At 41.0% G+C, this 25,677-nt stretch overlaps 1 protein-coding gene across 4 annotated transcripts in view; it reads left to right on the forward strand.

The window, feature by feature from the left end:
* Positions 1-25,677, forward strand: part of REEP3 (receptor accessory protein 3) — a 62,798-nt gene that overhangs the window by 24,218 nt on the left and 12,903 nt on the right. For all 4 annotated transcript variants that reach the window (XM_061635132.1, XM_061635133.1, XM_061635134.1 and 1 more), the window contains 4 exons: positions 4,943-5,015; positions 22,541-22,617; positions 25,176-25,296; positions 25,454-25,567. In XM_061635132.1, coding sequence (XP_061491116.1) covers positions 4,943-5,015; positions 22,541-22,617; positions 25,176-25,296; positions 25,454-25,567 — 385 coding nt within the window. The remainder of the gene's footprint in view (positions 1-4,942; positions 5,016-22,540; positions 22,618-25,175; positions 25,297-25,453; positions 25,568-25,677) is intronic.

The raw sequence follows: 25,677 nt of genomic DNA on the forward strand, positions 1-25,677 counted from the left end.
TTCTCCCAAATTCTAGGCTAAGGAGAAGAGAGGGCTTGCCACTGCAGTTGCACTGAGCTATGAAAATAATTGCACCCTCCTCATTCCTGAATTTCAGTCTAGGGTCATGATCAGACATTTGGCTTTGATTGTTGCTTCTTACTGTTTCTGAAGGTCCGCCCCAAGGTCAAAATGATCCTCTGCCACTTAATTTGGGCTAGGGCAGGCAGACACCAGAATATACATGAAGTGTTTGCACACACACTTGTAATTGTCTGCCTATATAGTAGTCCCAGCCTAGAGGGTCAGGGAGGAGGAGTTGCTTTCTTCTTTCTTCTCCAGGTTTCCTGTTCAATTGAATGCTTGTTCAAAGTGATTATGCCTGGCATTGGGCAAACAGGATGGATTAAGGACTTTGTTGGGTAGTGAGGTAGGTGACAAACTAACAGTCTCCCTGCCTGAGCTGATGGAGGTGGCTTTGAACTTAGTGTCGAGATTCCCCAGAGTGTTGGTCCTGGGAGATTCAACATCTGTGCCAAGCTATCAGTTCCAGTTAGCTCAGGGGGCTATCCAAACATGTGCTGGCCATACCCTGGACCTTGTTTACTCAGTTCATGCAGGAGGAATGTGATCTGAAGGAGGGAGAGAACTTAGCATTATTACCTTGCCATGGCCAGATCACCTCCTGTTGAGCTTTAGACTGTCGGTGCCATTTCACCCTGCAGAAGCAGGGGACCTGTTGGAATGGTCCACCCTCAGAGAGTAGATGGATCTAGTGGCTTTGGGGTCTTTTCTGGCTGACACACCTAGGAACCCTGTCAAAGCTCTGGTCTGTCTCTGGAACAAGGAAATGACTGGGTGGTTGACATAGTCTTGCACTTCCACCTTCTTCCACTTTTCTGAGCCTGGGTGGCACTGTGGTATACCCAGAGCTGAGGGCAATGAGGTAGGTTGAACAATTGTTAGAATGCAGATAGAGGGAAGACTCCAAATAAGTACAGTTGAACGCAAATGCCTACTTATTACTTTGTGGTAGTGAAGAAGAGTTATTTCTCTGCCTCCCTTGTAGTCCTTAGTGTCTTTTCCAATGGAGCTTTATAGGATGTTATGGGCCCTTTTTCCTTCTGGACCAAAGGAGGTGGTGGAACACTCAGGAGCCTGCTGTGGTTTATTTGCAAGCCCTTATGACAGCCTTTCCCAACCAGTGTGCCTGCAGATGTTGTTGGGACCACAACTCCCATCAGCCTCAGCCATTGGAAATGGTGGCTGAGGATGATGGGAGTTGTGGTCCAACAACATCTGCAGGCACACTGGTTGGGAAAGGCTGCCTTATGAGAATAAAATCACTTGGATTTGTGGTAGACAGTAATAAACTACTATCGTAGAAGGTGTCTCTCCAAAGTGTCCAGAGTGCTGTCTCGTCAGGAATAAATGGATGAGTTTTAGTTGGTAAGACTCAAGGATGTGGACAAGGTTCTTGGACAGGTGTGGGCAACCACTTGCATTCTTGATCCCATCCCTTGTGGCTAATAACATCCAATAAGGAGGGAACTTCTGGCTAGCTGAAGGAGATAATTCATGTGTCTCTCAGATAGAGTGGGCCTAGGCTGTCTGGAAAAAGGTGGTAGTGAGATGACTACTCCTTAAGAAACCCTGCTTGGACCCAGAAGACTTGAAGACTACATGCAAATGTCCCTTTCCTAGGCAAGGCTCTTGAGCAAGTAGTTGCTGGCCATCTCTAGGCACTCTTGGATGAGACTTATTTTCTAGGTCCACTTCAGTCGGGGTTCAGGCACGGTTTTGGCACTGAGACCAACCTTGGTCACCCTGTATGATGACCTATATCAGGAGAGGGATGTGGGAGTATGTGTCCATTGATTCTCCTTTATCTTTTGGTGGCTTTTGATATCAGCAATCATAGTGTCCTTCTGGGGACACTATCTGAGTAGGGAGTAGAGGCCAGGGCTGTGGAGTCGGTATGCCAAACCTTCGACTCCGACTCCTCTATTTTTCTACTTTCCGACTCCACCCAAAATTGCTTCCAACTCCACAGCCCTGGAAAAGGCTGTAAATGTCTTTTTAAATTGGAAGCTCTCATAGGAGCATTTTTATCGCTGCCTGAATATGTGCTGATCTTGGCATCACAGCATTTGTCTTCATCTGGGTCCTGTGTCATACACTGACACACAAAATGTTTTCCATCTTGAGTTATGGTGAAATGCTCAACTACAGCTGACTTCATGGGAAGCTTCTTTGACATTTTGAATTTATATTTTAAAAAATTTGTCAATCAAAATTTATTTTGAAGCCGGAGTCGGTACATTTCTACCGACTCCACCCAAAATTGCTTCCGACTCCACAACTCCGACTCCACAGCCCTGGTAGAGGCCATTGTTTTTCAGTGGTTTTTCTCCTACTTGGATTGTTGTCTCCAAAAGGTGGTGCTTGTGGGATGTTGTTCAGTCACACAAGTTTCCTCAGAGTTTGATTTTATATCCCCCATGCTGTTTAACGTCTACATGAGACTTCTGAGTAGGGATATCTGGAGTTTTGGAGTGTGCCATCAGCATACTGATGAAAACACACAACTCTACTTCTCCTTTACAGCTCAAGCAGGTATAGTGGTGGATGTGCTGGATTGCTGCCTGGCATCTGACTAGATGACAGTAAAACAAAAACAAAATCCCTGAAGCTCAATCCAAAGAAGGCTGAGACACTGTTAGTAGGTGGTTCCACTGTCCAGATAAGTGAAATGCATCCTGTTCTGGATGAGGTTAAACTCCCCATGAAATAACAGGTACACAGCTTGGGGGTACTCATGCATCCAATGTGCTGGATCCAAAAGTGGCCTAAGTGGCATGGAGTGCCTTCTACCAGCTTTGCCCTTATCTCAGCAGGGATAACCTGGCTTTGGGTGTCTATACTCTGTAACCTCCAAGTTAGATTACTGCAATAATGGCATGTCGGGTTGCCTTTGAAGGTGTTTTGGAAACTATAACTAGTGCAGAACATGGCTGCTAAGACTGGATCAAGAAGGTATGAAAACATAGTGCGAGTTCTGGCCTGCCTGTGCTGAATATCAATCTGTTTCTGGGCCTAATTCAAAGTGCTGTTTCTGTTCTTTAAAGCCTTTAGTGGCTTGGGACCACTATATGTAAAGTGGTCCTTTGTCCTGCATGAATCTGCCCAGACACTGAAATCTTCAAACCCCTTCTCTGTGTGTATCATCCAAGGGAGGTATGGAGGGAGGCAACTCAAGAATGGCCCTGCTTTGTTGTAGCGCCCCCCCCATTTATGGAATGCTTTCCCAATGTAGGCCCATCTGACATCAAGCTTGTCCTTCATCATTTTGGCCCCAGGCAAAGGCATTTAAATGAGACCTATGATAGGATATTGTATTTGTAAATGTGTCTTTTAAAAGTTTATGCAATTTTACTGTATTTTTTACTTTGTTGTACATCACTTTGGTACCTTTGTAGAGGGAAGCGATGTATAAATTCAGTATAAAGCTGGAGAACTGAAATGATCATGAACTCAAATATCACTCATACATTTGTAAGCAAGTCTATTCATTAAAAAAAGTGTGGAGTATAATAAATTGGAGTCAGCTGAAACCAGTTTGAATGAAAACATTTTTTTTACTTCATGCCAGCTGAAATTCAAAGCAGTGGCTTACATACAAAACTCAAGTGACTTTTTTCCTTTGATGTTGTGTTAATCAAACAATGATGTAGCTTATTTTATAGTGTTGTTGACCCAAGTATGTTTTGAAAATCATTCCGTAGCCCTTTTCTACAATGCACACAATGGTTAATATCAGTATTTATGCATACAAAAGTACTAAACTATCCAAACAGCATGGGTACCCAAAGTCTTGCGATAAATGGATGATATTTCATAGGTCTTCATTTGCAATATGGTTAACAAAGGAGTACAATAAACTATGAAGATAAGCATCTGATATCTGTGTGAATAATTGGGCGGTGCATACACTGCTGTAATGAACTAGAATTTCCTACCATAGATATCTTAAAGATATACAGGAAAAGAAAATAAATTGCTTGGAGCCAAATCTTGCTTTTCCAAATATGTTAAGTGATAAATGAACAGATTTGTTTATCTTCATGAATTTCTATTTGTAGTCATAGCACATTTATGAAGCAATTTGTGACTAAGTTAAAAGGAACAAGATTTTTGTTAGTGAAGTTGTGTTCTATCTAGATTGAAAGCAGCTACTTTGTTTTCCATCTGCAGGTGTTCTGTGTAATAGGTAAAGCTTTTATAGTCTTGTGGTATCCATCAAGTTCTACCTTGAGCCTGTGAAGGTCATATAAACCTCTTGCAGTAGCACAGTGGGCAGCAGCCCATTTAATGGTTTAACTCCCAATACCAAAGTCTCTGGGGAAATTCAAATTTAACAAAGCTTCTGTAGGAATATCTAATATACAAGTCTTACTGTAGTCTGTATAATAGGGACAATCTATATTAAACCTCTAAATAAAATTATTTTGGCCAATATTTTCAGGTTTTTTTATAAACTCTGCTAGATAGTCTTAACTATACAGAACAAGAAATGTGAACATTACTTAATTTTAAATACTTCCCTTCTTTTAAAAAAAGCAACCTTAAAGGTATGCATCAAAGACAAACCCTCATGGGCTACTTTTTTGACCTGAGAAATAATATTCAAGGAGTGTTTCATGTTGAGGTTAAGAAGGGGAAGTTATAGAAGCTCAGTCCAATGCACTGTCCATCAGCAGGATTGTGTTGGATTATAACTATTGTTAGGGTTGAAATACAACTTTACATGGACTTCAGATGTGATGGCTTTCTGGTACTATTACTGAAACAGTGGCTGGAAAAACCAGTTTACCCCATTTCTTTCCCATGCAGTTTAACCATTCGTTATTATTTATTTATTATGCACCTCTTGTCAAATCTAAATACTTCTGTTTTTCAACAGGCTGGTCTTTGGAATGCTGTATCCTGCTTATTATTCATACAAAGCTGTAAAGACAAAAAACGTGAAGGAATATGTAAGTTTTGTTCAACTACTTTTGTGTTATTGAGTTGTATTCAGATTTGTAATGTGCTGTATATAACACAGCTTCATCAAACGTCAAATGGACTCTAGTGAATTAGAGGCATGTGTGGTAACGTGGAGCCAGCCTTCTGATGCCAGTGTAGTTGTTGCTTACCTGAGTAAGGTTGAGACATGAGGCTGGAATTTTGTGGTTGCACCAGCAGAAGCGCTGGATTGATGGTGGCAATCCTGCTGGTGCAACCACATGGTCCCAACTTGCTGCCTCTTTGCCCCAGTCCTGCTGAGGTAGGTAGGAGTGACACCAATGCTGGGAGGGTGGCTCCTCCTCACCACATGTGCTGCTACTGCTCAAGTTGGTCAACAGAAGTCAATAATTATTTAAACATGTTATCCTAATTAATACTTCAGTGAGTCAGTGTAGATGTAACAGTGACTCCCTTCTTAAATCCGGGTAATAAATTGGGAGCTAATTTTAGAAACATATACTTCTTAGCTGCAGCTCTTCCCTAATCTGATGCATATTTCTTCCTTTCTACCTTAATTGTGGTTCCATGGCATGGTGGGACAGTCCCTTTTTAACCATGATTGAGTATCTAGATGAGCTGGCATGTGGTGCTTCTTTGCTCTCCTTCCAACTTTTCATGAGTGCACTTTCTCTGTGCAGCCAACCCATCTCATTAGGGAAGGAGCCATGCTGCATATTATGTTGTGCATTGACCTAGATGTGCATTCTTTCATGCTCCCATCTGGTGTGGAGAGGACGACTCATCCCTTCCCAAGGTCTGAACAGAACAGAAAGGGAAGGTGGGAAGATAAGATTTCCCCTCCCTAGCCTACTTCTTTTTAGCTTTTTACCCAAGCCATTATTATGAGGGGGCAATATGAGGGATCATGTGTAGTGGCCTCTTGCATCATTCACATCACCATGACAATGGCAGGAGGTTGAGGGCCTAACAATGGGAGAGTGCTCTTTTATGTCCTCCTTTACAGCACCCCCTCTGCCACCAAGCCTGTATCAGTGCAGTATTACCCATTTCTCCCTCCCCTTTGGAGTGAGTGCTGCCTCAGGTAGCAGGATGTTTTCAGTTGTGGTACATTGTCTTTGAAACTGTCTCCCCAGGAAGGCTTGACTAGTGCTTGTGCTGTTCTTTTGGCACCAAATGAAGACCTTTGTGTTCTCTGATACTTTTTTAAAAATTAGATTTTTTAACGGGGTTTGCTGTTTTTATTGTGTTTTTGTTTTACTTATGCACTTTCTTTTTTCTATAAAATACTTCTGTACCACCTTTCACCAAAATTTAGTCTGAAGCAGTTTGCACAATTAAAGTAACAACAGAAGCACATAATAAAAACAGCTGACAGCTAAAACAGAACCACTGGCAAAATTTCAAAATGCCTGAACTCTAAAAGCCTGAGAAAATAATGATTTTGTTCTGATACATTAGAAGAGCCCTGCTGGATCCGTCCAAAGTTTCATCTAGTCCAGCATGATTTTCTTACAATGGCTATTCAGATGCCTGTGAGTGGCCCACAAGCAGGACATGAACACAACACTCTTCTCACTTCTGTTCCCCAGCAAATGGTATTTCAAGGCATACCACTTCCAACAGTGGAGGTAGAACATAACCATCGTGGGTATCAGTCATTCATCCTCTGTGAATTTCCTTAATCCTCTTTTAAAGCCATCCAAGTTGGTGGCTGTCATTAATCTTGTGGGAATGAATTCCATAGTTTAACTATACTCTGTGTGAAGAAATACTTCCTTTTGTCTGTCCTGAATCATCCAACATTCAATTTCATTAGATGATCCTGGGCTCTGGTATTACGAGAGAGGGAGAAAACCTCCTCTCTATCCAGTTTCCCCATGCTGTGCATAATGTTACACATCTCTATCATGTCCTTCCTTCTTTTTGAACTAAAAAGCCCCCAAGGTAACATTTCCTCACAGAGGAGTTGTTCCAGCCCTGTGATAATTTTGGTTGCCCTTCTGAACTTTCTCCAGCTGTACAATATCCTTTTTGAGGTGCAGAGACCAGAACTGTACACAACATTCAAAGTGTGGTCTCACCATAGATTGGTATAACAGCATTATGATATTGGTAATCTTATTTTCAACCTTTTCTACTATGGAATTCACCTTTTTCACAGCTGCCACACATTACATCAACATTTTCATTAAACCATCCACTCTGACACCATTTAAGATTAAAAGTCCAGGATAGCCTCCCTCAGGTTGGTTCCATGATTAACAGTTGTAAGGCAGAGTCATTTACAGAGCAATCCAACTTGCTGGAGGCCATCAGGAATGAAACCAGCGGAGGTGGAGCTGGTGGAAGGGCCGCCACATCCAGTTAATGCTGCCAGAAGGAAACAAAATACGTGTTTCCTTCTGCAACCCCTTTTCCTGGCCTACCAGCCACTACAACAGAGGGTCATGGGAGGGAGCCGAATGAGACCTGGATATTCGGTAAGTACTTCCCATCAGTCCCTCCTCTGACATGCCCCCGGAACGCCCCTTTTGCATGTGTTCTGCTGGCTTTCCTTCTGCCGGGTTGGGTTTCTCTGGATGAGCCAGCACTGAGCCTGGAGGTCCTCCATATGCAATTTCCCTCAGCCTGGGGTAAATGCTAGTTGGATTGCACCCTTAGGGTATCTAGAAATTCTACCTCTTCATCATGAATAGAACACAAATTTACCCAATATGTGAGCATAATTGAAACACCCATTACTAGAACCCTTCCTCCTCAGTTTCATTCTCCACCTCAGGATTACCGTGGGCAGTTTGGTCATGAGGGGCAATAGCATGTTCCCAGCAGTAATTTGCTCTTGGGGCACAGTGTTGCCACCCACACTGATTCTCCTGGGGGAGTCTCCCCCTTTTGGGAATTCCAGCTTGTTGGACTCTGTCTGTCCTCTTTGACGTACAGAGCAACATCGCCTCCAGTACTCCTTTTGCTATCTGTCCTTGCTCCCTGAAGGTCAAGAGCTTATTGCATTGAGCACACACCCACAACTTGCTGTCCAGGGCTCCTTTTGGGAGGAAGTGCAGAATATAAACTTAATAAATAACTTCTGTCAAGCAGGGAAATAGTTGTACATATGACTTAATTATAAAATACAATGGATAGTCTCAGCACCCCTACAATGGATAGCCCCAGCACCCCTGCTGGCTTTACTAGCATTCCTGTTTGTTGAGTTAATTTACTTAGGAGCTTGGGGTTTGTTTGGTGAAATAGCAGGGTGCGGGAAGAGTAGTCTGCCATGGCTTGCTTGCACAGCTACCTAACCCAACTTGATGCTTTGTTATTGGGGCTCCCCTCTTGCTTGTAAAGTGGGCTCCCTTGTTAGGTTACCCTAAATTTGTAGCCCTGTCTAGTTTCCTCCAGCTGCTCCTGCAGACAGTTGGATCAGGGGGGCCTTATTTAAAAACACAAGGTGGTGTGGCTCAGTTAGAAATTTGAAAAGGGGATTTAGGTCAGTTTAGCCCCATGGCTATGGGAACTTTTTGTCTGGGGAGTGGACATGGGTGGTGATTAAGTGGGAGTTAAGGGGAGGATGTGGGCAGTTGAAGCACCTCTAAAAATGCATGGATGTGAGTCCTTGTGGAAATTTTAAAATTGAAATACTTTTTAACTGATTTTAAAACAACCAAACACTGAGCTTTTAACTTGTACTGAGGCCTACCATTGTGCTGTAGTTTGTATGTTGCACTTAATAACATTAAACCAAGTATACACTGAACTCAAAACAAGATAGTAACTCACACTTTTGAAAAACCTCTGTTCAAGTTGCACTCTATTTTTGAGGACTGAACTGAATGCTGAAATTTGGACGGTCTACCCATATATGCTGCCCTTTATAACCAAAAACCAAATCCTCTACTGAGCTTCAGCTACAAGCTCCCTTCAGCTAAAACAACTCCCTTGTTACCTTGACAGCTTGTCAGTGACTGAGATGCTTCATCAGCTTGGTCTCCCCTCTTGCTGTACTTAGCTAAAAAGAGAGCAATGTTGGTGTCAGGAGACCCTCTCTAGGGAGGGCATTCCACAGAAAAGCAAATCTTTATTGTTGAACCAAAGGCCATCACAGGGTGTTCTGTAAATAGGGTGCAACAACAAAAAAGGCCCCCTCTCTAACTGAAACTCAGTTCACCTTTGACAAGAAGGGCTTCCGGTGATGATCCAAGACTGCAGGCAGGAAAGAATGGGAGAAGGCACTCCTTCAGATATTTGAGGGCAAATCATTTAGGGTTTTAAAAGTCATTTATCATACAGTAGCATTTAGGCAGCCAGCAGAACACACATAACATTGGCAAGATGTAATCTGAATACATTAAAGTTATCAAAATCCTGGCAGCTATACTGTGTACTAAGTGAAACTTTCAGACCCTCTTCCAAGGCAGCCCCACATACAATAGATTATAATAATCCAGTTAGGAGGTTATTAGGGCATGGATAAGTTGTGGCCAGAGTGTTTCTGGTTTGCCAGCTGCAGCCTCTTCTTGACAAAGCTCATAGAAGAACTCTGTGTAAATCATCCTAAAAACCAATAGTAAATAGTGGTATAGAAGATAGATTTATTGTGTTTTTGTTGTGCAAATTCAGGAAAGGGCTGTAGCTCAGTGATAGAGCAACTGCTTTGTATGCAGAAAGTTCCAAGTTCAATCCAGGACAGACTGGATAGACTGAAAGAACTTGGCATGTTTAGCCTTGAGAAGACTGACGGGAGATATGAAAGCACTGTTCAAGTACTTGAAAGGTTGTCGCACAGAGGAGGGCCAGGATCTCTTTGCGATCATCCCAGAGTGCAGGACATGGAATTATGAGCTCAAATTACAAGAAGCCATATTTCAGCTGAACATAAGGAAAAACTTCCTAACTGTTAGAGCAGTACGGCAATGGAGCTAATTACCTAGAGAGGTGATGGGCTCTCCAACCCTGGAGGCATTCAAGAGGCAACTGGACAGCTACTTGTCAGGTATGCTTTAATTTGGATTCCTCTATTGAGCAGAGGGTTGGACTTGGTGGCCTTATAGGCCCCTTCCAACTCTACTATGATTCCATGAACCCAGCATCTTCAGGTAGGACTGACAAAGTTCCCTGTCTGAAAGAAGCCCTAGAGAGCCACTGCCTGTCTTTGAGATGGATGGACTAATGGTCTGACATAAGATAGCTTCCTAAAGACAAATCGAAGGAGGCAGGAAAGGAAGAATCTGTCACAGTAGAACTGCCAGGGTAGAAGGTGATGGGTAAATAGAAGCCTTTCCCTACATGTCCCTTTTGCTTTCTCTTCCATCAGATTGCTATTTAGTGGCAGCTTGGTATGACTTCAGTGGTGGAATTTCCCTTGCTGATATAGAAAAAGGGCCCATGGGATGCCCTCCCGGGATCATAGAGTTGCACTCTTAGACCTTTATAACTTAATTTTATATAAATTCTTTTGTAGAATGTGCTCTTTAGAATACTCAGATATTCATTACACTCTTGTTTAGGTCCTTGTCTGCCAGCTTTTGGATCAAAATATGTAGTTGTACCTAGTTTATTTCCTTTTATAATAGAATTCTGGATGGTAAAAGACATGAATAGGTGCATTGTACAATCAGTGGAAGTAAAACTCAAAACATATAGTGCAATTCTATCCATTGCATCTCTGCTCAAAAGTAAGCACCACTGAATTCAACAGGATTTACTCCTGGATAAGTGTATGTAGGATTGCAGCCTTAGGGTATAATTGAACTTTTTAAAAAAGAGATCTTTGTTTGCCTCCTTAAGCAGAAGTTTTTCATGCCTCCTGTGTAAGAAAAAATAAGATAAAATCTATGTTCTGATGAATTAAACTTGAAAGAGAAGGGAAAGGTCACTGTTTTCAATGTGTGCCTTAGCTGAAATTAGAACCCTGAAAGCATGCAGTTTCTAATTGCTTTATGTGTGATTTGATGACTGTCTTTAATATGTAGGAAGTATAATGAATAGGAATCTGTGATGTTCTACTCCAGAGGTAGTTCTATTTTCTGTTCTGCATATTTGGGTTTGTGTGTTTTGCATGTGTATGTTCCTTTAAACACAGCTGCCTATTGCTCTCAGGAAACCCAGCTTTCCAGTTTGAACAGGCATCTAAGGCTCATCCTTCAAACAAAGGGAGTCATAATTGTCGCATTGGTTGAATCACATTGAGAACAAATTTCCTCATAGCCTTCACGAAACATTAAGCTTTGACAAGTTAAGTTAGAGCAGATTGTGTGTCCTTGAAGGTGTGATTACACAGGAACTATTCTGGAGGTGCCCTTTTCATCCCTTGGATGTTGTCTACAAGAAAATAAACATATGGTTAGCCTTACCGCAAGATAGCAGAGAGCTGACAAATCTTCTTCAATCCATGAAGATTAAAGGTCTCTGGTTCTTGTGACTTGTACCAGGTGGTTTTTAAAGTTAAAACATAACATGTTGTAGAGTATTTTATATTCTTGCTTAAAAAACTAAACAAAATGCTCTTTGCTTTGCATTTTAGTTTCCCCATAATGTGACTGTGGCTTAAGTTCTCAAAAGGCAGGCACAAACTGCATTTTCAAAATACACACACACATACACAGACAGAGATTTATCATCTGTTAATTACTAGCAGAACTACATCTATTTGCAGATTAGACAAGAATCTGGGAGACAAGGTGAGCAAAACATCACACTAAACTTTCATTCCTTGCTTAATAGTACAAGTGGGGTGCACCTACACAGAGCCCCTTTCCTCCCGCTTCAGTTCTCCCTTCACATGAGTGGCAAAACAAGCCAGGATACAACACAAACACAGCTTTTAGTTATATCTGAATTGGGAATTACAGTGAAGTGCCTCCAAACAATCCAGGACCATTAGCCAGGTTTAAATCAGGGTTTAAAACTGGCATAAAAACTCTGGCTTCTGTTTGGAAGTACTTAACCATGGTTCTCTGTTAGGACACTGTGTAAATACTGTGTGTTCCCATCGTTTGAACTGCTGTTGTATATCGGGGATGGCAAAACTGTGGCTGTCCAGATTTTGTTTGACTACAGCTCAGATAATTGCTGACGATTGATCGTGCTGGCTGGGTTTGATGGAAGTTGGTGTCCAACATCATTTGGAGGGCCACAGATTCCCATCCCTGCTATATATGATTGTATCAACATGGCTAATGAGATCATAGGATCAGAGAGTTGGAAGGGGCCTATAAGGCCATCGAGTCCAACCTCCTGCTCAACTCAGGAATCCAAATTAAAGCATATCTGACAGGTGGCTGTGCAGCTGCCTCTTAAATGTCTCCAGTGTTGGAGAGCCCACTACCTCCCTAGGTAATTGGTTACATTGTAATACCACTCTAACAGTTAGGAAGTTTTTCTTCCTGTTCAGCCAGAAATCTGGCTTCCTGTAACTTGAGCCCATTATTCCATGTCCTGCACTTTGGGACAAATGAGAAGAGATCCTGGCCCTCTGTGTGACAACTTTTCAAGTACTTGAACAGTGCTATCATACCTCCCCTCAATCTTCTCTTCTCAAGACTAAACATGCCCAGTTCTCTCAGTCTCTCCTCATAGGGCTTTGTTTCCAGTCCCCTGATGATCCTCGTTGTCCTCCTCTGAACCAGGTCCAGTTTGTCTGAATCCTTGGTACAGTGTGGTGTCCAGAACTGGACACAGTCCTCAAGATGAGGCACAACCAGTATTGCACACGATTTGGAAACTATACTTCTGTTAATGCGGCCTAAAATAGCATTTGCCGTTTTTGGAGCCGCATGACACTGTTGGCTCATATTCAGCTTGGATCAGCAGCAATCCCAAGATCCTTCTTGCATGTAGTATTGCTGAGCCAAGTATCCCACATCTTATAACTGTGCATTTGGTTTCTTTTTTCTAGACGTAGAGCTTTCCACTTACCCCTGTTATATTTCATTCTGTTTTCAGCCCAATGCTCCAGCCTATCAAGGTCCCTTCGAAGTTTGTTTCTGTCTTCCAGGGTATTAGCTGTCCCTCCCAATTTTGTATCATCTGAAAATTTGATAAGCATGTACCTCCTCATCCAAGTCATTAATAAAAATGTTGAAGAGCACTAGGCCCAGGACCTAGCCTTGCGGTACCCTGCTCATTACCTCCCCCCAATTTGAGAAGAAACCAGTGATAAGTGCTCTTTGAGTATGATTCTGTAGCCAACTGTGGATCCACCTGATAGTTGTCCCATCCAGCCCACATTCAGCTAGCTTGCTAGTCAGAATATCATGGGGCTCTTCGTCAAAAGCTTGGCTGAAGTCGAGATATATTATATCCACAGCATTTCCACAGTCTACCAAGGAGGTTAACTGATCAACAAATGAGATAAGGTTAGTCTGGCAGGATTTGTTCTTGGTAAATCCATGTTGGCTTCTAGTAATCACTGCATTGTTTTCAAGGTGCTTACAGACTGACTGCTTTATCATCTGCTCCAAAATTTTCCCAGGGATTGATGTCAGACTGACTGTTCTGTCTTCCAGCCATCTGGCACTTCACCCATCCTCCACAATTTCATAAAGATAATAGACAGTGCTTCCAAGAGATTTTTGGCAAGATCCTTCAATACTCTAGGATTCAGTTCAACAGGTCCTGCAGATTTAAAATTGTTCAAAGTGCTTAGGTATTCCTTGATCATTTGTCTATCAGTCTCAAGCTGCAATCCTGTCCCCTCAATTTTACATTTCCCAGAAGGGTTATAGACCCTCTTTTGGGAGAAGACTGTGCCAAAGTAGGAATGGAGCACCTCTGCCTTTTCTTTGTCATCTGTTATCATTTTGTCTTCCTCATTGAGTAGCTGTACCACCATTTCTTTTCTGTCTTGTAGTATGGATGTACCTGAAGAAAGCTTTTTTCTTGCTTTTGGCATGTCTCGCTAACTTCAGCTCATTCTCAGCTTTAGCCTTCCTGACACCATCCCTGCAATTCTGTGCTACCTGTCTGTATTCTTCTTTTGTGGATTGGCCTTCCTTCCACTTTCTGTATGTGTCCTTTTTTGTTTTCAGGTCATCTCGAAGCTTTCTGTAAAGCCATATTAGCTTCTTCTGTGATCTTCCCCCTTCTTTCCTTGATGGAATTTTTTTCCAAACAGGCTCTCTTCCAGAAAACCCCTTTTCTCTAGTAGTTGTGCTCAAATAATTATTGGCAGTATCTTAAATATGATTAAAAATGTTAGAGTATCATCACATAACCCCCATTGGAGGATTTTTAGTGCCTCTTCACAATCCTGGATTTGCATGAAGCCAGAGTGAGGTTGTGAGCAAAAGAGAAAGCAGGTTGCACAACAGCAGGGGCCATGGCATGGGAGTAAGAAGGGAGGCACCCTGATAGAGGAAAAGTGGTTTAAAATTGGAGAGATCTGGATAGATTGGGAAGTGAAGGAACACTGGAGTTTTTTTACTTTTAAGAAGGAGAAATAGCAGAGATGGGGACTACACTGAAGCTAACACAACAGAGCCTTTCCCAGTTTCCTTCTTGCTCTACTCAAACCTCTGCCATTGTTTAAAACCACCATTTCTTCAGTGTCCCCCAATCCCTGCTTTACTTAAACAACTGTTGTTTAAAACTGTCAGGTTTTTTTTCTCAGTATCCCTCCTTTCTTGTACTCAAACTTCTTCTTCCATTCCTCACCTGTCTCATGTGTGAGAAATAGAGCATTGTTCTTCAACCTTGGGTCCCCAAATTTTGTTGGATTACAACTCCCATCATCCTTGGCCATTGGCTAAGCAGGCTGGGATTGATGGTAGTTGTAGTCTGACAACATCACTCCTGGTACCAGGCATTGTCTTCAGTATGATGTTCCAGATTCAGTGTAGTAATTTAGAACAGGCATTTTATTAACAAGCAAACACCCATATATATACAACATCCATCATCTGAACTTAATCTTCAGGGTTACTTACTCTTAAGATTCTGTTCAAGATACAGTAACATAATCACTGTGTGTGTGTGCAAAGAGGGCTTCATAATAGGAGGGAGGAGGAGGCATGGAAAAGGGTGTGGTCTGTGTGCAAGGGGGAGGAGAAAAGGGAGGAGGAGGGAAGAAAAAGCGGTGAGGGTCAAAATGGGAGTGCAAAGGGGGTTGCAAAAAAAAGGAGGAAAGAGGCATGGGAATGGGAGTGAAGATGAAAGCGGGTACAAAAGGGGCTGTAGAATAGAAGAGGATGGTGGCTTCATCATTGGTGGAAGGTGAAAAGAGTGCTTAGTAGTAGCAATATGTGGGAGGAAGAAGATGCAGGAAGTTACCATGGGGGTGATTTGTGTGCAAGAGGGAGTTCCACAAAATGAGGAGGGGAGAGGAGGAGAAGGGAGGCATGGACATAGGGGGTGAAGGTATAAATGGGGGCATAGCGGGGCAGCAGTATAGAAGTTGCTTCAGAAATGGGGTTGGGAAGGTGAAAAGGGAGCTTAGTAGTTGCATGGTGTGTGAAGAGGAAGCTTTAGGGGGTTAATGGGGGGAGAATGGCAGATGGATGGTGAGAGAACAGGGATGCAGCCCCTACTTTGAACATATTAATGTATTCAAATAACTTCTCAAACATTATTCTCAACCCCTGCCATTTGAGACTTTTTATGAACACATTACGTTTTTGTTAGATTTTCAGAGTGCATTTTTCTTTTAGAAACTATTAAATGGAATAAATTATGTGCAGAGAATAGTGACTAAAATCATAATTCTTTAGTTTTGTGAATGCAGTTGGGTAGGAATCTTGATAGTGTTACTTCTTTTACAAGATGTATCAACTAGGTGGACCCTTTCCTAGATATTTTCATTTGTTCTCTGCTCGTTTGCGATTTTTCTCATTTGGTGTTTTCTCTTTCTAAAATAGCTTCTCGTGTAAAAGGTTTGGGAATGGGGCTGGCAGTATAGATAATAGCTTCTTGTGTAAAAGGTTTGGGAATGGGGCTGGCAGTATAGATAATTTTAAATGGGCCATTGGGGAGAAATCTCTAAAATAAACCTGTTGATGGTGTGATTTCTGAATGTAGATGTTGAACTTCATCAATGAAGTCAATGAAAAGTATATACCAACATTTGGAGTGATCCTTGCTTGAGCTTTAATTATGTCAGCTGTCCCTGAGTTAATTTAATGATGTTGAAGTCTCAGCTGGAGCGAATTTCCTCCAGAACCCAAGGTGCCGACATCCTGAAAACATATAAGTTTCTTCTTTATAAATTACATTGTAAGGCTAAGGTAGTGGAACCCTACTGAAGCCACTTGTTTCTGATCACTTTCTTTCCTCACAGTGTTTGAATTACAGTAGTTCAACGTATCCAAAATGGATCGAATCAACATGTTCAGAGTGCATGTTCAGCATACACGCAATGTTTTTTGTTAAAGCCTGAAATGAATTTTGATAATGGGCTACATATTTCTGCTATGACATCTGTGTAATCTTGGTGAAGAGTATCCAATTTTTTCCATGGTTTATTTTTAAGTAACTTTATATCTTTGGAGTAGATAAGAATATTAATCAGAACAACCTTACCATTATATTGCTTGTTTCCAATATTGACAAACTTTAAACTATATCTTACAAAACTGGCCTGTTTTCGCTAATAATAGTTTAAACTGGTTATTCAGGTTTGGTCATAACACTGCCATTAATCTAATCTAATCTGGAAGCAGAAGCATCCAGTCTTGAGGTAGCACTGGAGGGAGTGATGGGAGCATGGGAAGGCTAGGCACATTTGTGTAACACTAAACTTTGGCTTAGTTTTGTGTCCAAACACACAAAAATGGAATCTTGCTGTCCACATTAAATCTTGCACTGTGCACCCTGCTGTAACATAATTTGTTTTGCTCATGTTGAAATTCTAATACTGATCTGGTAAAGGAGGCAGAAGATTGAACTATGATTTCCTGACAAAATCGTGAAGTTGGTGTTCATCAGGTGAAGATTACATACCTAGACTTTATCAGTTTGCTTGTGTCATTTTGTGGTAAGTGGAGTACCTTTTGGTTGGCTTGCTTGCAGACTGCTGTGGATGCAAATAAGCAGTTGGATTCTATCCACTTTTCAGAACATGAATTTTAAGTACACTTGGGAGAAAGAAACCAGTGAACTATATAAGTTGCAACAAACCTGATCACATTTTCATAATGGTGTCCTGTGCACTTCATTGAATAACCTCCTTTCTTTTTGTGATACTAAATAAATTTAAATGTGTCCTGTTAGTAGTATTATGTTAAGTGGATGCAATTTCTGAATGTACACTTACGTAATTTGAAAAATAAAATTATAAAAGCAGTTCTCTGTGCAGAACCTTGGAAATATGCATGCAACTGTAGTATGGAAGAAAACAGCTTCACATGGAAGGGCACAGGTTAGCCACTCATGTCATAGATTAGATGTAGAGCAATTGTCATTGCTATGTTGGTGATTTAAATATAAACATTTTCTTAGATCTATACTCTGCCTTTTTTTTCAGTCATAGAACCATAAGCAGTGTGTGTGTGGTTCAGTCCTGGAGCCTGGGGGGGGGAGGGGGATGCTGCCCCCCAGAGCTGTGCTTTGTGTCCCCCCCTCAGTTTCAGGGGGAAACTTGTCTTTTTAATTTGTGACATAACAGACAATGACAACCCCTCCATTTAAAGAATGATAGCTTGTTTTAAGAACAGGAGCAATTTAAGAATAGGACCTGTGATGCCCCTGTATTTATAATACTGTAAATATGGTAAGTGTGTGTTTATTAGAGTATATATGATAAGTAGACTGAGTGAGGGGGGGAGTACATAGGCTGGAATGCTGGAGAATGTTGTATTATGATTGGCTGAGCGTTTGAGTGTCTGAAGGTATAAATGAGAGGATGACAGTTGAGAGGGAGTTCTGTTGGTTGAGGCGGTTGGTTGATGAGGGACGCTTTTGTGGGTTGGATTTAGACGGGTAGTGAGGCAGGTTATTGACGGCTAGAAACATAAAGAGTAACGCATCTGATGAAACCATAAGCTTGTTAAACTATACCTTTAAGTAATCTTGTTATTCCTGTATATATAAATAAATATTTCTTGGTTTACCTAATGTCTGATCCTTGGCTGGGTTACACAGACCAGAAGGGTGGGCAGGGCATATACCAAGGTGGAGAAACAGTATCAGTGGTGGCAGCGGTGAAGAGATAGTGTAACATCATCAAGTACCCAGAGCAACCCAGGGCTGTATTCTTTGTAGCCACAAAGATACAGGGGGGTTGTGGCCTGCAAGTGCACCCAGACACAAAGTAGCAATAAGCCAAGAGGAGACTAAGGCACAGTCTCAAGGCAATATTGTTTTACAGGAAGGTCTGGTGGTGCTGCCTAGCAGTGGGATCTTGAGAGATCTTTGCTAGAGCTGGTGAGAGAACCATTTTAAGAGCAGAACCGTGAGGTGGGACCGTGTCAAGGCGGTAGCCACAAGCGGGATCCTAGCAGGTGGTGGCCTGAGGTGGAATCCTGATTGGTAGGGGCCTGACAAAGTGGTGAAAGCAGGTGTGAGCCTGACAGGACCCTCTGAAAAATTCAGTGAATAAGGCAGGGTGAATGCACAACAAACATCTGGAAGAGCCCACAAAAGTCTGACTGAGGGTGGATTTTTCATGATCACAATCACCTTCTAATTACTTAAGTGATCCTGAAAAAAACAGCCTGTATAGTATGACCCTTGAAGAGTTAAATATTAAAACTTTGTAGTATGGGCTAGAGTTAGACTCCACCCCTCAGACTTTCCTTTGCTCTGCTTTTCATTTTCAGTTGTGCTGTCTATCCAACCAGCAATAAATAAGTATGTTTGCCTGCAGTAAGAAGTAAGAGTTTGTTTTAAGTTCTTAGAATGAATAGAGCAGGATTGGTTGCTTATTGCTAAAGGGGGAAATAAAGAGATAATTTAAAGTGATCTGAAAAATGGCTACTCTTTTAAAGTACTCGTTATATATCCACAATCATAGTGACTATTTTTTGTTCTTTTTTCTTGATTACTTGATGACAAAGGATGAAAACAGCCCTAGAGGAATAGAAATATTGCTGTGTACACTACAGCTAGCTAGTTGGCTGGCTAGACACCTAAACTGTAACTTAGCCCTAATTTCTTATTTTCCCAATGTGTGCAGCTCAATGTGAGGCCTTTTCAGGGTTTCTGGACAGAACAATCAACCCAACAACCAGTAAAAAGAAAATCAAATTGCTTTCCACAATTATTTTGAATTACTTAGTTTGCCCTGCCTTCAAGGGTCCTATAACAGTCAGTTAAAAAGTTTTCACTTGATTGTCCAACAGGAAGGAAAAGCTAAACACCAGGAACAAGACTAGAAGGAGGAACTCTCAAGGAGGAGTTAACAAACACACCCAATAGTTTTTGTTTTCTCTTTGCCCTTGCAGTATGAATAAACTTGTAGTGTGATGAAATCTAAAACAGAGATGCCTAATGCAGCTTCAAAGCCAAGCTCAGAAGCTCACTGTCTTTACCAAAGTAGTTCAGTTCATGAAGAATCAGAACACAGGGACAGACCACAGGTGAAAGGAAACTGTAGCTATAGGCAAAGTCAAACTTTTGAGTCGGGTGAGACAGTTCAACAGATTAAACTTCATTCATGTACGTCAACATACTCTCTAGATTAGGGATGCGCTAGAATTCTGCCCAATTCAGATTTGGTACCAAATTTTCTATTAATTTGCTTATTGTCAATTGCTGAGGATCAGATTTTAATGTAGTGAATTTCCGCTGCTATTTTTGAAAATGGATTTTTTTAGAAAAATCCGCCTCTAAAATATGAATTGTAAGAATGATAATTTATCAATATTTCCTTCAAAATACTGATATTTTAAAAGTATAAATATTTCCAAAATATCAATCTTTCCTTGGAAAATGTCAATATTAATATCAATATTTTTTCCAAGTGAAAAAAACCAGATGGGAAAAGCAGCGACCTGCAGATATATAACAAACTCAAATTGATGCCAGCCAGTTAGGCTGACGGAATGTTTTCAAACTGTCACCGGCCAACAGATCCCATCCCTACTCTGGATGGAGAAGGAGTGATGGGGAAGGTCACTGCCTTTCTCTTCCCCTGGCCTGGCTCTCATATCAACTCCACCAGTGAGGTGGGGGATTGGCTGGTACTATGCACCTCCCCCCCCCACAGTGTCCCACCTAGAAATGTGGCTGCCCCACCTAACAAGGAAGGCTGGCTACAAGGCTGACATGGCTCCTATGTGGTCACTTATCTAGGCATTGATCAAATCCAGACCTGCTTAGCTTCAGGAAGGTGGTGGCATCATTTACCTTCAGACCACACTCTAGGACTTGTTGACATACAACTATCCTTGAGCTAAATGTCCTTGAGATGAACATCCATCCCAGTTTTTAAGTTCAGAAGTCATGCAACTTTGTCTTCCATCAGAATGCAAACTCTTAACGTCACAAAAAAAGATGTTTATGCTGTACGTACGTCTTTTAAAAAATCAAATTTTATTCCTTTAGGAGATTATCTTAAATTCTTGATATGGTCCTTTTTATGGATAACATGTCACTATCCGTTAATGAATGAATTTCTATTGACCAGATAATATCCTTTTAGCCCTTTCATATTAAAGCATAGTAACTTCAGTTCTGCAAAGCATGTTTTAGAATGAATAATTTTGGTTTTAAAATTTGTAGCTCACTAAACAGGGTTTCATAGCGATTAAAATGCAAATGAATTATGTTTTAAAGCTAAGCTATTTTTCCCCATTTCTGTGTCATTAAAGCATTCTGTTGAGTCCATAAAAATTCACATGAAGCTCATTTTTTTTCAGATGAAGACAGCCCATCAGTGTATAACTTCAGCTGGCATGTACACTAATTTAACTGTGTTCACTCATGCTTAAAATGTCCTCTAATTCCTTTGGGAATTAATTTTAGGACATCATCACATGACTAGCTCTCTGTTCAATCTGAAATGCTAAGAAATCTGTCTGAAACTGAGGACTTTTTTTAAAAAAAACAAGTTAGGTTTGTCTCAAGACAAGATACATCTGTGAATTCCATTGACGCAATATTAGAATTGATTAAATAAGTTAGGCTGTCAACTAACTAAAAAAATTTTAGTTGATTAATCATATGCATATTAACTGCTCAGTTAGGTAAGTAAATTTAGATATCACCAAATTAAAACATGCCCTCACTGATTAAAATTGGTCCTGGCAATTAATTGTCTAAAGATTTGATTTATTTACAATTACATCTTGTAGCTTTTAAAGTTTTGCTTTGAAAGCGGTTTTAAATTCGGTGGTTCCATATCTGATTTTATTTTTGATCTTTTAGTATGGTGGCATTTTGATATGGTCTGCATTGTCGTAATAAGAGAACTGGGATTAGAAGTGTCTAGCTAATAAAATGGTGAAAAGTGTTTTTGTCTAAAAATTTCTACTTCATGCATCTGGAAGCGGAATAACCTCACAATCTGACTTGGAAAATTCTTTTTTTTAAAGCTAGAACAGTAACTTTTCCAAGCTCTGGATTCACGTGGTGGTGATGAATGCCTTGTGCTACCATTTTACTACAGTAAATTTGTTATTACTAGTTAATATACATTTCCCATTTATAAAGGAGTCGGAGTCGGTACATTTCTACTGACTCCGACTCCACGACTCCACCCAAAATTGCTTCCGACTCCACGACTCCGACTCCACAGCCCTGCTGATGAGCCTCTGTGTAGGAAGCTGGAGGTTTCAAACTAAAAACTGGCAATAGGACCTTATCATGACACTGTAATCTCTGCAATGATCTGATGGCTTGCTAAAGGCTGGAACTGCTAGACTGATTTCTGCTGTTGTTCAACAGCATCCCTGTAGATAGCTGTAATATCATCCTCTGGCAATCAGCTCAGCAAGGCCCTGTGACATGAGATGAGTAGGGTTGCATCTGCCTCTCTAACATAGAATTCTCAATGCTCTCACAAAAGTAAATTAGTTTAAAATTTAATTTTGGTGGAGACATATCCTAAGAATGCCCGTACCTTTTACTGCTACTGTCAAAACTAGCTTAAGTGGAAATTATCACCTTTTGCAGCTCAATTAACTAGTGAGGATTAAATTTAGAAGAGGATCTCAGTGGCGGTACTTCTCAGTTTTGGCCGCATTAAAAGCTGGATTATCTGGTTTGTAAAAGTGGTGGGGAGGTTTGCAAACACTAGTGCCCATTTTAAGGAACATGATGGGATGGATGGGATTTTCTGCTTATTGTATGACTCAACTAGTGGTAGTGCAACAATAGCTGCTTAATATGAATATGCCTTCTTACTCATTTTCTAGCAGAAGTTGGTCAGACTATCAGAGCTGCTTTGATGTAAGCTAGCATAAACGGGCTGTTCAGAAGGCTTCTCTTTCAGCTGATGTCCACTACTTAACAGTTTTCTACTTTCTAAAGCACGTAAATACAAACTGCATAGTTTAATTTGTTACAAAATGTGTTGTGTGTATTTTATCTTCCTGTCATAGATATATTGGAAGTTAAAAATGAAAATGACTGTCTAAACATTCACATCTTTCATTTTCAGGTGCGGTGGATGATGTACTGGATTGTGTTTGCACTTTACACTGTAACTGAAACAATAGCAGACCTCATGATCTCTTGGTAAGATCTGTGTGGGTTCAAAGCATAACATTAGTCAGGGAGCTTAGCATTTTATTTTACTTTTCCCTTTTTATTTACCTGGTTTAAGTTTCTAATCTAATTTAGTGTTGTTACTTAGTTTTTTAAGATTGTCCTGTGCTGCTCCCTCTTTTCTGGAGTTTGCGGAGTTCTTGGAGTTTGTAGTTTGTAAAGGCATTTGTTGCCCTTGGAAGGTTTACTCCCTTTTCTCTGCACCTGTTAACGCCAAATTTATTATGAAAGGGAGCTCCTTCGGCTGCTTAACTGTGGCTTCCTGAGAAAAGTTTTTCAACAGAAGAGACGACGAAAAGATTCTATTTTGTAAGTGCCTCTCTCTACAAACAGCTTATAAGCTTTTTGAACTCTATGAACGGCTGAGTATGGTTCTCACAAGGAGAAAGGGCTCTCTCCATCTAAAGATATAAACAACCACTCTTTTCCTTCTATCCAACCTAAAATCACCTCCTTTTTTTCTCGGGAGGGGGGAGGAATCAAAGAAAGGCTGTGTCCCCTTTAATTCACCTGGCAAGAGCATGATCCTACTGGGGAAGTCAGTTCCCCCCCCCCCCCCCGGCTGAGCAGGAGGCTTTGGATTGGTCTGTAGACCTGAGAGGCAACTTAGCCTGGGAATTGGATCAACAGGACTTAGGATCTTTAGCCCAGGAACTGGGAGCCCTCCTTCAGTCCAGAGAGCCCTCTGGTGGCTTGGTTCAAACTCTTAACTATAAACGAACCTTCAACCACAGTGCTGCCGCTTACTGACGCCTCGCGAAGGGAGGCTACTCAATCCTCTTTGTCCTGCTGCCGAGGTGAAGAATGTTGTCGCAACTACAGACAGCTAGAATCCCTTCTGTCATCTACCCTGTGGGAAATCTCGTGTATTAAGGCTTTTATAAAAGAGGCTAATAGCCTGCTTACCACGCTGACGGAGGGATAACATTACAATTGTGTTTTGATACATTGTAGAATATAGTATGAGTTGCCAACCTATCGCCCATGGGCACTAAGGCACCCGCAAAGGCCTTCATTGGCATCCCCAGGCGGGGGGCCCAGACTCTTTCATTTTAAGAAAAAAGTAAGTCTCTAGCCCTCTTAGAAAGAAAAGTATGAAGCAAAATGTGCAGGTAGTTTTCTAAGCGATTTCTGTGAAATGAGGCAGCCTGGCTGCTCCTGCCTGTCAGTGTTTTAACCAATGAGTGAAATCAGAGTTGTGATTAATAAGTGAATTGTTTAGACACCATGCAATATCCCTAGGGTCCTAAAGAGCTGCTTTTCTCCCCTCTCCTTTAATGCAATTTTGTGCTTCTGTCTTATTTTCCAGTAGTCCTTGGAATTGCTGTAGTTTGCCCTTTTTTACCTAGCAAGTAGGATGCATCTTTCATGTGGTGGGTTCATTCATGATCAGGTATTCCCTAGAAGTTATTTTCCAGACACACTACTACACAATTAAGTGTAGGAGAATGTTACAGAATTGCTTCTCCAAATGGCAAATGCAAAATGTGAAAACGTTGCAAAAAAGCTTAGGCATGCCTTCTGCTGTGCAGGAGCCAATAGCCAGGCACTCATTAAAATTCACTGTATAGTTTATTTTATTTATTAAACAAATCTTTAAACTTTACAGCATAAAGCCATTGAAGCAGTGTACAACATAAAAACTGCATAAAACACAAACTCTAAAAACAAACAAAAAATCAATTCAACAAGCTCTTAAACAACAAAAAAATTTTAATCAGGTATAAAAACCTGATAATTCCATAAATTACTGGGTTACCCCTCAGGGAAAGGCTTCCTAAACAGAAATGTCTTCAGTAGGCACCTAAACACTATTACGTTAGGCACCTGCCTGATTTTGGCTGGTAATTGATTCCAGAGAGCTGGAGCTGCAACACTAAAAGCCTGGTTACCAGCACAGGCTAAGTGCATATCTGGGTCATTTGGTACTCTCAACAGTGTGTCATCTGAGGAGCATAGTTGCTGGGCAGGGATTTAGTTGATGAGGCGGTCCCTTAGATATCCTGGTCCCAAGTTGTTTAGGGCTTTAAATGCTAAAAGCAAAACCTTGAACTGTAGCATATTGGCAGCCCATGCAGCTCCTTCAGCAGAAGTGTTATTTGATGCCAATGGCATGCCCCAGTCAACAACCTAGCTGCTGCATTCTGCTTCCAGGTTAAGTCCAAGGGAAGACCCACACAGAGCACATTGCAATAATCTAGTCTAGAGGTTACTAGCAGTGACAGTACTCTCTCTAGTTTTGTGTTAAGCCATGCCCTCAAAAGTTTGGTGACCCCTAGTACATAGTGTCGAAAGTGCCTTAGCCAAATTTTCAATGCTGGTTCTGAAACAGGTGGAGCTGTAAAATAGCAGTTATGTCTATAAAGTGAACATCTGTAAAACTAGATTAAGGATTATAGAGAATTAAACAAAAGTTTTTTTGTTTTAAATGTGGTGTTAGTCAATGCCATTCAAAGCTATATGAATGAAGGAATGTGCCTATTTCTAAAACCATAGTACCCAATTTTGGATTCTAATTTGTTTTGCAGGTTTCCACTCTACTATGAGCTGAAGATTGCATTTGTTATTTGGTTGCTCTCTCCATATACTAGAGGAGCAAGTTTAATATATAGGAAGTTTCTTCATCCTCTTCTTTCTTCAAGAGAAAGGGTGAGACTTTCCCCATCTGTGGTTTTAAAACGTATTCCATTATTTATACAATTTAAATGGTGGGGGGAGTAACTTGCATTAGTACTTAGTGTAAAAAACAAAGAAATGAGAACATTATGCCAAATTAGATTAATGTAAGTGTGTTTTTTCCCCTAAGGAAATTGATGAATATATTGTGCAAGCCAAAGAGCGTGGTTATGAAACGATGGTTAACTTTGGTAAACAAGGCTTAAATTTAGCTGCTACTGCCGCAGTGACTGCAGCTGTGAAGGTAAATATATTGCTTAACAATTCAGTATAAAAATATTGTGTGTATTAAGCTGAATAACTTCTTTTCTCTAACAGTATGTTCTGAAAGTATGTGCTTTTAAACACTGGCTA

This window comes from Rhineura floridana, chromosome 7, assembly GCF_030035675.1.
Source record: "Rhineura floridana isolate rRhiFlo1 chromosome 7, rRhiFlo1.hap2, whole genome shotgun sequence".
NCBI classification, from domain to species: Eukaryota; Metazoa; Chordata; class Lepidosauria; order Squamata; family Rhineuridae; genus Rhineura; species Rhineura floridana.